The sequence below is a fragment of the Scylla paramamosain genome, chromosome 44 (assembly GCF_035594125.1).
Source record: "Scylla paramamosain isolate STU-SP2022 chromosome 44, ASM3559412v1, whole genome shotgun sequence".
NCBI lineage: Eukaryota > Metazoa > Arthropoda > Malacostraca > Decapoda > Portunidae > Scylla > Scylla paramamosain.
This window is the reverse complement of record NC_087194.1, coordinates 3,260,015-3,277,514: the sequence shown is the minus strand read 5'-3', so window position 1 is coordinate 3,277,514 and position 17,500 is coordinate 3,260,015. Positions and strand designations below refer to the sequence as shown.

Sequence of the window (17,500 nt, the reverse complement as noted above, 5' to 3'; positions counted from 1 at the left end):
TACCAGGATTTACCTTCGTTTCCCCTCTCTCCCTCCCCCTCCCCCTCTCCCCCTCCCCTCCAACTCCTCCATATATTACCTCTATCCCTCCACTCTCTCTCTCTCTCTCTCTCTCTCTCTCTCTCTCTCTCTCTCTCTCTCTCTCTCTCTCTCTCTCTCTCTCTCTCTCTCTCTCTCTCCCTCTCCACGATTATCGCCATTTTCCTCTCTTCTCCCTTTGTTTCTCTATCTATTCTCTTTCTCTCTCTCTCTTCCAGTTATCAGTTTCTCTCTCCTTTCCTCCCCATTCTCTTCCTTTCCATTACTCTCCTTTTATCTCCCCTCTCTTTCCCCTCCCCAAAATCTCTCTCTCTCTCTCTCTCTCTCCCTCTCTCCCTCCCCTCATCAGTCTCTCCCCTCTCCCTTTCCTCCCTCCCCTTACTATCTTAACTACCAGGATAATGACATTTCTCTAAGTTGCCTCCCCATTACCCCTCCTCTCCTCTCTCCCCTCTCCCCCTTCCCTCTCCCTCTCCCCTTCCTAAATTACCTTCCTTCTCAAGGCAAGGTAGGAAACTGGGGGCATTACGGTTTTTCCTCTCTCTCTCTCTCTCTCTCTCTCTCTCTCTCTCTCTCTCTCTCTCTCTCTCTCTCTCTCTCTTAACGAGGTACCCTGATGAGGCGCCATTACTGTAATTTGAACAATCAGATTCTGTGGACAGACTAGAATCACCTGTCTGTCTAAAGGGGGAGGAGGGGGAGCAGGGGGGCAGGATGGGGGCAGGAAGGAGGCAAGAGGGGGGAGGGACGGTAAGGGATGGGGATAAAATTCACCTAGCACCTCCTCCTTCCCCCCTCCCTATTCCCTACCACCCCAACACCTGCTCACCTGTCCTAATTTGCTTCTCCGCTAATTACCTTGTCCTCCTCCACTCTTCCATATTAGGAATGTGGACAGGTAGACAGGTTGGGTTAAGTTTGGGTTGGGTTGGGTTAGGTTAGGTTAGGTTAGGTTAGGTTAGGTTAGGTTAGGTTAGGTTAGGTTAGGTTAGGTTAGGTTAGGTTAGGTTAGGTTAGGTTAGGTTAGGTTAGGTTAGGTTAAGTTAGGTTAGGTTAGGTTAGGTTAGGTTAGGTTAGGTTAGGTTAGGTTAAGTTATGTAAGATTACGTTAAGTTAGGTTAAGTTAAGTTAAGTTAGGTTAGGTTAGGTTAAGTTAGGTTAGGTTAGGTTAGGTTAGGTTGTGTAAGATTACGTTTAGTTAGGTTAAGTTAGGTTAGGTTAAGTTAGGTTAGGTTAGTTTATGTAAGATTACGTCAAGTTAGGTTAGGTTAGGTTAAGTTACAAGGTTATCTCATTCGAGGCTCTTCACACCTGTCTGTTCACCTGCTCACCTGCCGTTAATTAGCGTCTTGTTTTCTCTGGTACAGGTGAGTGTAAGGTTAATTACAGGTAAATATGAGGTGTGTTTGTTTGCTTGTTTGCACCTGAGAATGTATGTTTAACTTTTTTGCTATTTTCCTTAATATTTTGCTGTTACAGGTAAATCACAGGTAAGTCAAAGATAAGTTACAGGTAAATTACAGGTGAGATAGAGGTTGTTACAGGTGATAGAGGTTGTTACAGGTGAGAAAAAGGTTGTTACAGGTGAGAGAGGTTGTTAGTGAAATAGACGTTGTTACAGTGAGGTAGAGGTTGTTATAGGTGAGAAAAAGGTTGTTACAGGTGAGATAGATAAGTTACAGGTGTTACAGATGGAATACAAGTGCATCCAGCCGTCTCACCTGTCCAAAGGGGATTAATTCACCCCCCCTCACACCTGTCACTGTCCCCTTCACCTCCAATTAGCAAATCGTACCTATTCTCCCCAACACTCCCCTTTCATCGCCCCACTCCACCCCCATCCCCATCAACCCCCTACCTCCCCTCCCTGCCAGCCTCTACCCCCCCTCTGCCCTATAATAAAAGAGGAGTAAGAAAACAAATGAAGTAAAAATAGGAAAATCAAGAGAATAATGAAAGGGAAAGATAGAAAATTGTAGAAGGAAACAAAAGGTATTAGGGGAAAAAAGAATAAGAATATTGAGAAAAACATGCTAAAAATGGGAAAAGAGAAAAGGGAAATAATGAAACGCAGATAGGAAAAAAAAAGATAGGAAAGGAAAATAGAAGGAAAAGAAGAACAAGGATAATGAGATAAACGTACACTAGAATGCAGGGAAAAAAAAAGAATAACGAAACGAAGATGGAAGAAAACAACAACAACAACAACAACAACAACAACAACAACAACAACAACAATAACAACCAATACATTCATTATCAAACTGGAAAAAAAAATACGTAAGGAAAACAAAATCTACTACCCAAAAAAAAATAAATAAACAAATAAAAGTTTCCCTTATTTTTTTTCCCCTTCTCCCTGGTAAGCGCTGGCTGTGACCCCCCCCGACCCCCCCATTACGTTATACAGTCCTGTGAGTTACGCTGCGCAATAAAGTTACGTTATATGAAGCGCAGATAGAGCCATTGCGCAATACATTAAAGCTACGATATAGTTTACACACACACACACACACACACACACACACACACACACACATACACACATACATACAAACAGACACATACATGCATATATACATACATACACGCGCACGCACACACGCACATCCACCAGGCCTAACAATCAACAAACAGTAGTAAATCATACGCACAAACATACAAACACACACACACACACACACACACACACACACACGTACACTCACCCCATCTCTCTCTCTCTCTCTCTCTCTCTCTCTCTCTCTCTCTCTCTCTCTCTCTCTCTCTCTCTCTCTTTATTCCTCCTCCTCCTCCTCCTCCTCCTCCTCCATGAACTCCTCCTCTCTATTTATTCTTCCCTCCTCACTTATTTTCCTCCTCCTCCTCCTCCTCCTCCTCTGCTTCCATGAACTCTTCCTCTCTATTTATTCTTCCCTCCTCACTTATTTTCACTCCTCCTCCTCCTCCTCCTCCTCCTCCTCCTCTCTTCCTCCTCCTCCTCTCTTCCTCGTATTCTTGCTCTTCACAAACGTTTCCATATATGTATGTATGTATGTATGTATGTATGTATGTATGTATGTTTAATCCCTCCCCCTTTCCCCCTTCCCCATTCCATCCCCCCACTCCCTTATCTATTAACCTATTACTCTCCCTCCCATTCCTCTCTCACCTCATAACCATTACCTCCTCCCGTTTTCTATCTCCCATTTCTCTTCTCGCCTTTTATTCCTCTCAATTTCTGCCCATTCCATAAATATTCAGTCCCCCATTCCCCCTTCACGCACGCACGCACGCACGCACGCACACTCGACAAAATTCCCATTCCTATAATCCCCAGTTCATTCCCAGATTCCCATTTCCATAGATCGTTCATGCCATTCCAGCTTTCACCTCTCTCTCTCTCTCTCTCTCTCTCTCTCTCTCTCTCTCTCTCTCTCTCTCTCTCTCTCTCTCTCTCTCTAAAGCTATTTCACCCTCGTGTCATTTGGTCTTTCCCATGCCGTCAAATTCTCTCTCTCTCTCTCTCTCTCTCTCTCTCTCTCTCTCTCTCTCTCTCTCTCTCTCTCTCTCTCTCTCTCTCTCTCTCATCAGTATCATTCATTTTATCTCTTTTCTCTTTTCATTACGGTTTTCTGTCCTCCTCCTCCTCCTCCTCCTCCTCCTTCTCCTCCTCCTCCTCCTCCTCCTCTTCCTCCTCCTCCTCTTCCCTTATTCTCTCTAATCCTTCTCTTTTCTTAATACATTACATCATCATCATAATTTTCTCTCTCTCTCTCTCTCTCTCTCTCTCTCTCTCTCTCTCTCTCTCTCTCTCTCTCTCTCTCTCTCTCTCTCTCTCTCATCCTCTTCCCTTTCCTTACCCACTAACCCACTCGTTACCTCCCCTCTCCCCCTCCCCGTTCCTTTCTCCCCCCTTCCCAAACCCTTAACCCTCAAATGCTTTCCTCTCCCCTCATCTCCCATCACCTCTCCCCTCACTTCCATCTACTCTCCCCTGATATCCCTCCTCTCTCTCTCTCTCTCTCTCTCCCCTCTCTCTCCCTCTGCCGTACATCAAATTCTACCCATCTCCCTTGCCACCCCCCCAGAGCAACCGTACGCCCCCCTCAATCTTACGCCCCCCTCGTTCATCTACCCCCCTCCCCAGGCACCCAGACACTGCTAAAAGGAATATTGAGGAATTTATACGGATTACACAGCGTAAATTCCTGTGGATTATTGAACGCCGCAGCTGGCAGGCATTAAAGGGAGTCATTACGAAGATCAAGAAGGAAGGAAATGCGACCTTAACCACGGCTGCAATAAGGGTGAGTGTTAAATGCATAGTCGGGTTCCGTGGGAGTTTGAGGTGGGTACAGGTAAGATAAGGGAGGCTGCGACTTTCTAAAGGGGGAGGAGAATGCGAGATCAATTTAAAGAGATGCAGGTGAGAATGAAAGCTGACAGGTGGGTATAACTGGTCACGTGACTTTATAAAGGGGAAGATACCAAGTGAGTTTAACGAGACAGGTGGGAATGTAAGGTGACAGGTGTGTGTAAGTGAATGTGACTTTATAAAGGGAAAAAAATGCCAGGTTTATTTACTAAGATGCAGGTAAGAATGCAAGGTGATCAGCGGTTACTTTATAAAGGGGAAAAATACTAGGTTTATTTACTGAGATACCGGCTTTAGCTTTATAAGGCGAGAAATGTTGGATTAATTTATCGAACAGGTGATAACAGGTAAGAATGTAAGGTTAAGTTGATGAGTATAAGGAAAAGAAACAATGGCGTGATTTATAAGGGGAAAAAAAAGGTGGATTAATGAACAGGTGAGGCGGTTTGACTTCATAAAAGGGAAAAATGCAAGATTAATTTACCTGAACTGATAATACAGGTAAAAATATGAAGGTGAGTAGATTAATATATGCAAAATAGAGGCAACAAAGTGGTCTTTATAAAGGGTTAAGAATAAATAGTGTGAAATTACTGAGTATTAAGTTGAACACGAATAGAGACCAGATTTAACAGGTGATACAGGTGAATATGTTACGTTTAATTGACAAGTGAATATGAAACAGGTGAGGGAACTTTAAAAATCTTATAAAAGGAACAGCGCTACAGAATTTTGCGCAACGGGTGATGAAGGTGCAAATATAAAGTTGAACAGATTATAAAGTCAATTGTAATAGAGAAAACAAAGAAAATAAAGGCAAAAAAAAATAAATATATATAAAGAAAAAAAAATTGCTATAGAATCCAAAGTGAACAGGTGATGAAAGTGGAAATATAAAGTTGAACAGATTATAAAGTTAAGTTTAATGCAGAATACAAAGGAAATAAAGGCAAAACAAATTATAAACGAGAGAGAGAGAGAGAGAGAGAGAGAGAGAGAGAGAGAGAGAGAGAGAGAGAGAGAGAGAGAGAGAGAGAGAGAGAGAGAGAGAGAGAGACTTAAACTCATCTTAATATCATCACTATACGACTTCCTGATTGTGTGACGAGGCAGAGTAATTGAAACCTTGTGAACTTATGAAACAGACGCCGTAATTAATTGTAGAGCGTGGGAAAGTGAGGTGTTTTTCCTGGCAAGGTGAGAGTAATGGAAACGTGATGAACTTGTGAAATAAAAGGGAAATTAAGAACACTAAACCTTTTCTTGTGTGTTAATTTAAATGTAGCTTGATTGTGAGAAAATGTCGTGTTTTTGTTTTTTTTGTTTTTTTTCTTCTTGAGGTTATAAGTAATTGAAAATGTTGTGATGCTGTGAAATAAAGATTCTAAGTATTTTTTTTTCTCATTGTGTGTAAATATAAGTGATTGTGAAAATATTATGTCTTTTTTTCTTTTTTTTTTAATGACGAGGTTAAGGATAAGTAATTAAAAACATTGTGAAACTGTGAAATTACGATCATAACTATTTTTTTTTTCACTGACTTTCATCATTGTGTGTAAATATAAATGATGGTGAAAATATTGTCTTTTTTTTTCTTTTTTTCATGACGAGGTTAAGAATAAGTAATTGAAAACATAATGAACGCGTGGAAAAAAAAAGATAGCTATTTTTTTTCCTGATTGTGTGAAACTGTGAAAATATAAATGATTCAAAGTGAGAAAATATTATGTTCTTTTCTTTTTACTCCTGACGAGGTTAAGAATAAATAATTGAAAAAAAGAAAGAAAGAAAATAATGAAGCTGTGTAATTAAGATCATAGCCAAACTTTCCTGATTGCGTGAAAAAGTGACGATGAAAGTTGCGCGTTACTTTAAATCTTAATTGTCAGAAGGTGTTAGGTAATTCCATGGCGAGGTTAAGCAATTAAAAACCTCATGAACTTGTGTGATAAAACCATCTGATTATGCGAAATTAGATAAAAAATAAATAAATAAATGTTTCTCGATTATTAGGGAAAAAAGTAAATATTTTCTTCAGGTTATGTTAAGTAATTAAACACTTTATGAACTTGTGTGATAAAGGACATAAGTAAAACGATCTTAATATGCGAAGTTAAAATAAAAAAATAAAAAGTTAATGTTTCTCGATTGTTAGGGAAAAAAAAGTAAATTATTTTCTTCAGGTTAAGCAATTAAAAGCTTTATGAACTTGTGTGATAAAGGTCATAAGTAAAACGATCTAATTATGCAAAAAAGAAGTAAATATTTCTCGATTGTAGGAAAAAAGAGATAAAATATTTTCTTCATGTTATGTTAAGTAATTAAACACTTTATGAACTTGTGTGATAAAGGTCATAAATAAAACGATCTGATTATGAGAAATTAAAATAAAAAAAAAGTAAATGTTTCTCGAAAGTTAGGGGGAAAAAAAAAGTAAATCATTTTCTTCAGGTTAAGCAATTAAAAATCTCGTGAACTTGTGTGATAAAGTTCATAAGTAAAACCACCTAATTATACGAAATAGACACAAAATAAAGTAAACAGTTCTCGGTCGTTAAAAAAGACAAAATATTTTCTTCAGGTCAAATATTTCCTCCTTTTTAAGTGTTAATATTGAAAACCTTATGAACTCGTGAAATGAAGCCTATAACATCTTGACTGTATGATATGAAATAAACACGTAAATAATTATTAACTTTAAAAAAATAAATAAATAAATAAATAAGTAAATAAATAAATAAAATGTAAATAATTAAGAAAAATCTATTCCCTCGGCAGTTACTTAATTAAAAACCTTATGAACTTGTGAAATAGAGGTCATAAATAAAACGTCTTGGCTGCACCATATTAAAATTAAAACCACGTAAGTAGCTCATGATTAAAAAAACAAAACAAAAAAGAAAAAGAAAAAGAAAAAGAAAAAAAATTGTAAGTAATCCTTCACTGTCAGATAAATGCAAAACACTTTCATGACAAGACAAAACAATAATAAAAATAATAATAATAATAATAATAATAATAATAATAATAATAATAATAATAATCTTAGACTCGTGAAATAAGTCATAATTTAAACACATTGACTGAACTACACGAAAACAAAACTAAAAACGTAAAAAATTATTAACTATAAAAAAAAAAAAATTAATAACACGCCAAAATAGTAAAAATAAATTAAAGGTAAACTAATTAAAATAAAGTAATTAAAAAAAAAAACCTTACCTGTGTGAAAACGTAACTCGAATTTATAGACAAAGCAAGACTATTTATTGGACACGGGACTAATGAGAATGATTCACCTGGACGCGAGCAGGTGACAGCTCATTAAAGATCACAAGGGGAGGCACACGCACCAGGTAGACACACAGGTAAATCAAAGGTAATCGCCGGTATAATTTAGCACAGGTAAATAGACCTTAAACACAGACTACTCTGGAGGAAATATTAACACAGGTGAGGACAGATGGGGGGTAATTAAGCTGCAACAAGATAATTTGAGAACAGGTAAAAATATAAAGGTGAAAAAAAAAAAAAAAAAAAAAAACAGGTAGACGATTACTGTTAATTGAAAAAAAAAAATGGTGCCTTTAACCCTTTCAGTCCTAGATACGTGTAAGAGGAAAGAAAGGCAACGCAAGAACAGGGAAAATATACAGGTAGGAAAAAAAAAACAGGTAAAACAGACCACTAATGATTGAAATACGAGAAAATAACTTTAACCCTTTCATTCCTGCACACGAAAGTAGGAAAAAAGGAAACAAAAGAACAAGTAAAAACACACAGATGAAAAAAATAATAAAAAATAAAATAAAACAGATAAACAATGACTAACAATTGAAAAAAAATATAACTTTAACCCTTTAACTTTAACCTCCTAACTCTTTAACCCTTTCAGTCCCAAAGCCACGTGTGAGGGTGAAGAGAGAGAAAAAAAAAAAAAAAAAAAAAAAAAATCTACGCACAAACTGGCTAAGTAAGACGAAAATTACAGGTGTGTGCAGGTGTGTTTACAAGCTTACCTTAGGATGGGCGCGTCGAGGAAACGCAACTTTGGGATCAATCTGCAAATAGAAAACGGCGCGTGAGAGACCAAACATTGAGATAAAAGATAAAAAAAAAAAAATGATGATAATAGAGACGAAAAGGAAAGAAAACGGAAGGAAATGAGTCGATATTGAAAAAAAAAGGAGATAAGGGATAAGAAATAACGAAAAGAAAATGCGGAAAAGGTGATAAAAGATGATAACAGCGACGAAAAGGAAAGAAAATGATAGAAATGACTCAATATTGAAAAAAAAAAAGATGAGCGATAAATAACGAAAAGAAAATGCGGAAAAAGATCGAATATTAAGAAAAAATGATAAAACAGGAATAACACTGTAAAAAAAAGAAAATAGTAGGAAAAGAATCAGTTTTAAAAAGAAGATAGAAATAAGAATAATAATGATAAATAAAAAAGAGAGAGAAAGGAACAATTGAGACACCAAACACTGAGAAAGGCGATAGGAGGTGATAACAGCAGCGAAAAGAAAAGGAAAAAGGGAGGGAAAGACTAAACATTAAGAAAAGGTGATACAAAAAGAATAAGAATAACGAAAAAAAAAAAGAAAACGGGAGGAAGAAAAAAACAAGGATTATGAAAAGCAATAAAAAGATGATTATAGTGACGAAAAGAAGAAAAGTAGTAGTAGTAGTAGTAGTAGTAGTAGTAGTAGTAAAAAAGAAAATATAACCAAAAAAAACAGTATAATAATAATAATAATAATAATAATAATAATAATAATATAAATAATAACAATGCACTAGTGACGAAAAGAAGAAACGTAGTAGTAGTAGTAGTAGTAGTAGTAGTAGTAGTAGTAGTAGTAGTAGTAGTAAAAAAGAAAATATAACCAAAAAAAGCAGTATAATAATAATAATAATAATAATATAAATAATAACAATGTACCCACTGAGACAAATAAACAAATTAATAGTGAGGATTTAATAGTGCAAACGTAACAAAACACAGACACAAGTGAATCACCACAAACTGTTTTCATTATAAAGATTAATGGATGGATAAATTCATTAGCGTGTCACTCTTTCCCCCTCTCCCCCACCCCCCTCTACTAATGACCAGGTGTGTTATCAGAGGAGGGAGGGTAGGAGGGGTAAGGAAATGGAGGAGGGAGGGGGAGAAAGGGGGTCACTTCGATAAATTGTAATGGGTTATGTAGTGTGTGTGTGTGTGTGTGTGTGTGTGTGTGTGTGTGTGTGTGTGTGTGTGTGTGTGTGTGTGTGTGTGTGTGTGTGTGTGTGTTTTATCATTACACAGACATAAACGTACATCTCACATCGTTTAATCTCTCTCTCTCTCTCTCTCTCTCTCTCTCTCTCTCTCTCTCTCTCTCTCTCTCTCTCTCTCTCTCTCTGTCATTCATTTACCATTGTACTAATTACCTCAACTCATTACCTAGTTACCTGTGCAATCACCTGGTCATTTAACTAATTACAAGCCTCAACAAGTAATTATCTTGCCATTTACTTAACAACACCCAAACTAGAGAATCAATGTATATAACTAATCAATGGGGTAATTAGTGCTAGTCATTTGATTGCATTTTCCTACCTTGCATTTTAGTTAATTACCTCATTAACCACAAATTCACCTATTATTGCCAATCGGTTTACCTGTTAATTACCTCTTAATTACCCTCCACCATGGGTTTAATTACTCTTTGACTCCTAATACCTTTCTTGTCTCTGTTGTTGTTGTTGTTGTTGTTGTTGTTGTTGTTGTTGTTGTTGTGGGGAAGAGATGGGGAGAGAGTACAGTGATGATGAATGAATGGGGAACAAATATAGAAGTGGAGAGGAATGAATAGGGAATGGAAAGGAATGATTAGTGATGGGGAGGAAGAGGGGATGGGGAGGAATTACGGTGATGGGGAGGAATGGGAAGGAAACATGGAAGAGAAATGTGAGTTAAGTCTTTTTTTTCACTATCCATAAAATTAAATCTCTCTCTCTCTCTCTCTCTCTCTCTCTCTCTCTCTCTCTCTCTCTCTCTCTCTCTCTCTCTCTCTCTCTCTCTCTCTCTCTCTCACACAAACACAAACACAAACACACACAAAACAACCAGTCTATTTACCCCTGGGGATAAACACATGACTTAACAACCTAATGACCTTGTTAGGCAGCCACTCACCTTCTTGCCATCCAGTTCGTGAGCGGCCAGCGTGAGCACCTTGTCTACGCTCGACGGATCACTGAACGTAACGAAGCCAAACCCTCTGTAAAGAAGAAAAACACAGGTGAGGACAGGTGGACAGGTAAAAAATTGCAGTTATCTTAATTAACAAGGTAAATATAAACAATGAAGTCAAACCCTCTGCAAAGAAATACAGCACAGGTAAGTACAAGTAGAGGACTAATTAACAAGGTGAGGGGTGCAGGTAACGTTAATTAAATAAGGCAGATACCTCAGGAGAGAGAGTCACAAGCACAGGTATGCAGTTAAAGAACTAATTAACAAGGAGAGGTACAGGTAAAGTGAATATATGGTAGATACCTGTACAGAAAAGCCAGGTGATTACAGGTGAACAGGTAAGGAGGAGGTGGTCTTAATTAACAAGGTACAGGTTAATAAGTCACTGAAATATGAAGACAGAAAAAAACAGAATTACAGAAAAAGGTGATTACAGGTGAACAAGTAAAGCTTAAGGGGAATTAATTAACAAGATACAGGTAAGTGGTTCAAATATGAAGACACCTGTACAGAAAGAAAAGGTGATTACAGGTGAACAGGTAAGGCACAGGTCGAATTAATTAACAAGGTATAGGTTAACAGGTAAATGAAATATGCCGAATATTTATACGGAAAAAAGTGATTACAGGTGAACAGGTAAGGCACAGAGGTCTTAATTAACAAGGTACAGGTTAACAGGTAAATGAAATATGCCGGATACCTGTACACAAAACGATGCAGGCACAGTGTTCACTAAGTATGTCACGGCTGGGACAAAGGACGCCCTCTCGTCATTAAATGCGCACGTCTGTCATAAATCCGCGCGGGATGCCAAGACTGGGTGCACCTTCTCCTGGCGGCTCGTGACACGCCCCCACAAGCAAGATGGCTGCCCCACAACATCTCCCATCGCCACGTCAGGAGTTGTTTGGCCAGAGAGGACGTGTTGAATGATCAGTGACGCGCCAATCACCATTTTTTCGAAGTGTATGGGAGTGTACGCAATGCCCTGTGGTGACGCCTGGCTGCTGCTCAGAAACTACCCACAACATGCTCTCGGAAAACACAAATTTATCTTACCAATAATAAATATATCTAACCCAACCTAAACCTAACCTAAACCTAACCTAACTAATAAATAACCTAACCTAAACGAAACCTAACCTAACCTAACCTAACCTAACCTAAACGAAACCTAACCTAACCTAACCTAACCTAACCTAACCTAACCTAACCTAACCTAACCTAACCTAACCTAACCTAAACCTAACCTAACCTAACCTAACCTAACCTAACCCAACCGAAACCTAACCTAACCTAACCTAACCTAACCTAACCTAACCTAAACGTAACCTAACCTAACCTAACCTAACCTAAATATAATCTAACCTAACCTAAACGAAACCTAACCTAACCTAACCCTAACCTAACCCTACCCTACCCTACCCTACACCAGTCCAGCGCGTTGCAGAGTGAGAGGCAGCGACTCTTCCAGACTTCGGACAAGAGCAGCCGTGGCCCCACTCACCCCGAGCCGGTGGTCACAACACTCGCGTGGTCCTGCTGCCGGGACAGCTGCCGAGGGAGTGCAGGGGTGCAGCAGTGAGGGGCTAGGGGTCGTCGAGAGATACCTCCTTGCCACTCCACCATACGAGATGTGTGTGTTTTCAGTGAGGCGCTGCTAAGTCACATTTGCCGTATTTCAAAGACTGAATTACTATCTTAACTACTGCTTCTCTTGTCCCAGTACACAAAAACAAAAGAAAATATTTATAGAAGCAGTATTCTCCAGTATTCTCAACCAGTATTCTCAATCATTCATCCCTTTCTCTGGTAAACTCTGGAACTCCCTGCCTGCTTCTGTATTTCCACCTTCCTGTGACTTAAACTCCTTCAAGAGGGAGGTTTCAAGACATTTGTCCTTCAATTTTTGACTGCTGCTTTGGACACTTTTATGGGACTGGCATCTCAGTGGACTTTTTTGTTTTTAAATGGATTTTTTGTTGACCTTGGCCAGTGTCCCTCCAACATAAAAAGATAATAATAATAATAATAATAATAATAATAATAATAATAATAATAATAATAATAATAATAATACGTTTGGCTTGAGCTTCGTCTTTTAATATTTGCAATCCAGTAAGAGCTAAACACACACACACACACACACACACACACACACACACACACACACACACACACACACACACACACACTCTGAGTTGTCGTACCCGTCTGCCATGGCTGTCCTAATTAACGACGTGAAGGTGACGACACAGGTAAGTCAACGGAATGAACACAGTAACATTTGCTAACATGAAACACGAAGAACAAACATCGCAGTGATCAACAACAACAACAACAACAACAACAACAACAACAACAATAATGACAATGACAACAGTAAACATATTTTCCTTTCTTTCATCATGTTTACTTCTGAAATCATACAATGTGCGATCGACAAAACAATAACAACAACAACAATAACAATAAAACACAAAAAAATACTTTAGTCATACCTAATTATAGATCAAAGAAAACGGCCAGTTGGAAAAGCATATTTTTTTCAAATCATGATGTTATTTTCACTATCAGAGAGAGAGAGAGAGAGAGAGAGAGAGAGAGAGAGAGAGAGAGAGAGAGAGAGAGAGAGAGAGAGAGAGAATATATAAAAGGGTTAAGTGTTTGAAATATTAATAGTGTTTACGTGTGTGTGTGTGTGTGTGTGTGTGTGTGTGTGTGTGTGTGTGTGTGTGTGTGTGTGTGTGTGTGTGTGTGTGTGTGTGTGTGTGTGTGTGTGTGTTACTCAAATGCTACTGTTGGTATGTGACAAAATAATAATAATAATAATAATAATAATAATAATAATAATAATAATAATAATAATAATAATAATAATAATTACTTTCTCTGTCTCTCTCTCTCTCTCTCTCTCTCTCTCTCTCTCTCTCTCTCTCTCTCTCTCTCTCTCTCTCTCTCTCACATGTATCCAATTTTTTTCTTTCCCCACCCTTGCTTCCTCTTCCTCTCTATCTTCCTCTTCCCTTTTCCTTATTCCTCTTCTTTGTCTTTCCTCTCTCCTGTTCCATCCCATATATCACTCCTCCCTTCCTCTTCCTCCTCCTCCTCCTCCTCCTCCTCCTCTACATAGTTTACTTTTTTTTCCATGTAATAAATAAGGGAGAAGAAAGGAGAAAGAGAGAGAGAGAGAGAGAGAGAGAGAGAGAGAGAGAGAGAGAGAGAGAGAGAGAGAGAGAGAGAGAGAGAGAGAGAGAGGGAGAGGTTATCACTGTACTAACTCACTCTTAGTAACATTTCTTGCTTCCCTCGCCCATCACTTTCACCATCATCACCACCATCACCACCACCATCACCACCACCATCACCACCACCACTAAAGGCTACACTATCCCTTGTTTTATCACCATTTCTCCGCCACTTGACTCGTTTTTACTGTGATTGCTCTCTCTCTCTCTCTCTCTCTCTCTCTCTCTCTCTCTCTCTCTCTCTCTCTCTCTCTCTCTCTCTCTCGTTTTACGTCTTTTTTTATCTCCCATTTTTATTCCGGTATCACCACCACCACCACCACCACCACCACCACCACCACCACCACAACAACAACAACAACAACAACAACAATCACGTGACAACTACCACTATTTCTGCCACAAACATTAAACTTATTGATAGTTTTACATTTCCACTCTCTCCCCTCCCATTCCCCCTTCCCCATCACTCCCCTCCCTCCCCCTCCCCTCCCCCTGGATATAAGGGCGACATACCCAAGAGAATACAAACTGAATAACCCTTACTGATTTGATTAATGGTTTAGGAAGGGGAGGAGGAAGGGGAGGAATGGGGGGATGGGAGGAGGGGGTAGGGGGAGGTCTAAGATGCAATGAATGGAAGGGGGAGAAACATTAGGAGGTGATGGAAGGGTGAGGTAGGATTGGGGAGGGATGGGGAGGAAATGGGGGAGATGGGGAGAGGGAAATGGGCCTGGGAAGAGAGATCGAAGTGGGGAGGAATCAATAGGGAATGGGATTATTTAGTGATGGGGAGAAGGAATGGGGAGATGGGGGAGTGGTTATGGGGAGGAATGGGGAGGAAACAGAGGAGTAAAGGGAAATTAGTTTATTTTTTACATCTATTCATAAAATTGTAAAAAATAAACAAAAATAGCAAATAAACACGAAAACAAACAAACAAACAAACAAAGCGAATCAATAAAAAATAAATAAATAAAAAAGAATCACAAAAATAAACAAATACAAACGAGCGAACAAATCAAAACACAACAAACAAACAATCAAACAAACAAAAACCAAGAAAAATAAACAAATAAATAAAAACAAAAAAACACCTGAAAAACCGCACCTTTTTTTTTTACCTGACCGGAAGTGACTCACCCCCCCAACAACCCCTGACCCCCCGGCCCCCCAATGAGGTACCTGGCCCCCTTTAAACCCACAGGTAAGTCTCAGGTTTACAACTAATAGACCACTTGTACCCCACCTCTCTCTTATCCCCTTCACAAAAACTCCTCCTCCTCCTCCTCCTCCTCCTCCTCCTCCTCCTCCTCCTCCTCCTCCTCCTCCTCCTCCTCCTGTGTATCTCAGCTGTTTTCCTCACCTCCTCTTCCTCCTCTTCCTTCTATTACTGCTACTATTTCTTCACCGTCTTCCTCCTCCTTACCTGTCTTCCTTACCTCCACCTCCTCCTCCTCCTATCTATCTCAGCTGTTTTCCTCACCTCCTCTTCCTCCTCTTCTTCATCTCCTCCTCTTCCTTCTACTACTGCTACTATCTCTTCACTGTCTTCTTCTTCCTTACCTGTCTTCCTTACCTCCTCCTCCTCCTCCTCACCTACTCTTCCTCATCTCCTCAACTGCCGCCTTCTTCCCCATTCTCTTCCTCAGCTCTTCAACTGTCTTCCTCTTCCTCTTCCTTCTCTTCACTTGTCAATCTCACTACCTCCTCCTCCTCCTCCTCTTCGCATATCTATCTCACCTGTCTTCCTGTCCTCCTCTTCCACCTCTTCTTCCTCTCGCCTCTCTCTCTCTCTCTCTCAACTGTCCTCCCCACATCCGCAAGTGATTCGGTCTCATGAAGCTTCGAAACCTAACGAAACGAACTTATACTTGTGAACCGCGCGTTATGAAGCTTCGGGGGTTCAGTGAAGCAGTTTCGTGACTTCTGAACCCTTTTTCGAAGCTTAAGAGTGAAGCTTCGAAGAGTCTGGTTCATCCTGCTGGCTGAATAAGTGTTTCTCTGACTTGTTTTCGAATCTTTGAGGTGAAGCAAAGAGTGAAACAGCGAGACGAAGCAATTTCCATAGAGATACAATATGAATGAAGAGCTGAGACAGAGAGAGAGAGAGAGAGAGAGAGAGAGAGAGAGAGAGAGAGAGAGAGAGAGAGTATTGACAAAAAGATAAAGAAATGTGTTATTGTTGAGAGAGAGAGAGAGAGAGAGAGAGAGAGAGAGAGAGAGAGAGAGAGAGAGAGAGAGAGAGAGAGAGAGAGAGAGAGAGAGAGAGAGAATCCTCCAAAACAAAGAATAAATTATTAAAATAAACAAAAATACAAATTAAAAACGGAACTCACTCTCTCTCTATCTCTCTCTCTCTCTCTCTCTCTCTCTCTCTCTCTCTCTCTCTCTCTCTGGAAACCAATTTAATTCCGACCTCAAAAGCCAACCATACCTATAGTACTCGGAAAGAGAGAGAGAGAGAGAGAGAGAGAGAGAGAGAGAGAGAGAGAGAGAGAGAGAGAGAGAGAGAGAGAGAGAGAGAGAGAGAGAGACAGAGAGAGAGAGAGAATAAGGGAGTAGAGGAATTCGAAAAATGTGGTAAAAAAATGGCAGAGAGAGAGAGAGAGAGAGAGAGAGAGAGAGAGAGAGAGAGAGAGAGAGAGAGAGAGAGAGAGAGAGAGAGAGAGAGAGAGAGAGAGAGAGAGACATTCACTACCAAATTCACCCATCACTCCCATCACCGTCCCCTCCCCTTCCCCTCGCTATTCAGTTTGGACCAATGGGAGGCCGCCATTCAAACGAAGCCAGCCAATCAGAATGCAGCATGGGCGAGGCAGGCAACCTCTCACGGTATAATGTTTGTTGCCCGTTTTCTATGACTTTCGATTTTTTCCCCGTTTTCTTTAAAGTGTAAAAATATAAAAATAATTACAATAGTTATTTTTTCTTTAGTTTAATTATTTTTCTGTACGTAATTAGAATTATATGTATGTTTGTATGTATGTATGTATGTATGTAATTGTTGTTGGTAAATCTTATGCAAATTATCATGATTATATATATTTTTTTTTATTATTTTTTATACAATTCTACTTTTAATATAATTTCTTCTTTGAGATAATTACAAACGCAAATCGGAAAACTAATATAAACAAATAAATCAATAAACACAATAAATAAGAATGAACAAAAAAAAAATAAGCGAAGGAAAATAAAATTCAAAAAGGAGAAACGAAGGAAAAATACGGAAAATACGAAGAAAATAAGGAAGGACAAAACAAAATATATAAAAAAATAGAGAAATAATAATAGATAAACAAAACAAATAGGAAAATGACAAAAAAGAGAGAGAAAAAGATAATTACGAAAAGGAGAAAACAAAACAAACAAAAACAAAACAAAAACAAACAAGCAAATAAACAAACAAACAAACAAACAAACAAAAACAAACAACAAAACAACCTTGACCCTCTGAGATACTTATTCATTTATCCTCCTCCTCCTCCTCCTCCTCCTCCTCCTCCTCCTCCTCCTCCTCCTCCTCCTCCTCCTCCTCCTCCTCCTCCTCCTCCTCCTCCTCCTCCTCCTCCTCCTCCTCCTCCTCCTCCTCCTCCCATTAAA

General features: G+C 39.1%; 1 protein-coding gene across 3 annotated transcripts in view; it reads right to left on the bottom strand.

Annotated features, from left to right (window-relative positions):
• LOC135094045 (RNA-binding protein Musashi homolog Rbp6-like) overlaps positions 1-17,500 on the bottom strand; it is a 263,605-nt gene that overhangs the window by 77,483 nt on the left and 168,622 nt on the right. For all 3 annotated transcript variants that reach the window (XM_063993783.1, XM_063993784.1, XM_063993781.1), the window contains exons 4-5: positions 10,587-10,671; positions 8,416-8,457 (exon numbers count right to left, since the gene is read on the bottom strand). In XM_063993783.1, the coding sequence (XP_063849853.1) occupies positions 8,416-8,457; positions 10,587-10,671 (127 nt within the window). The remainder of the gene's footprint in view (positions 1-8,415; positions 8,458-10,586; positions 10,672-17,500) is intronic.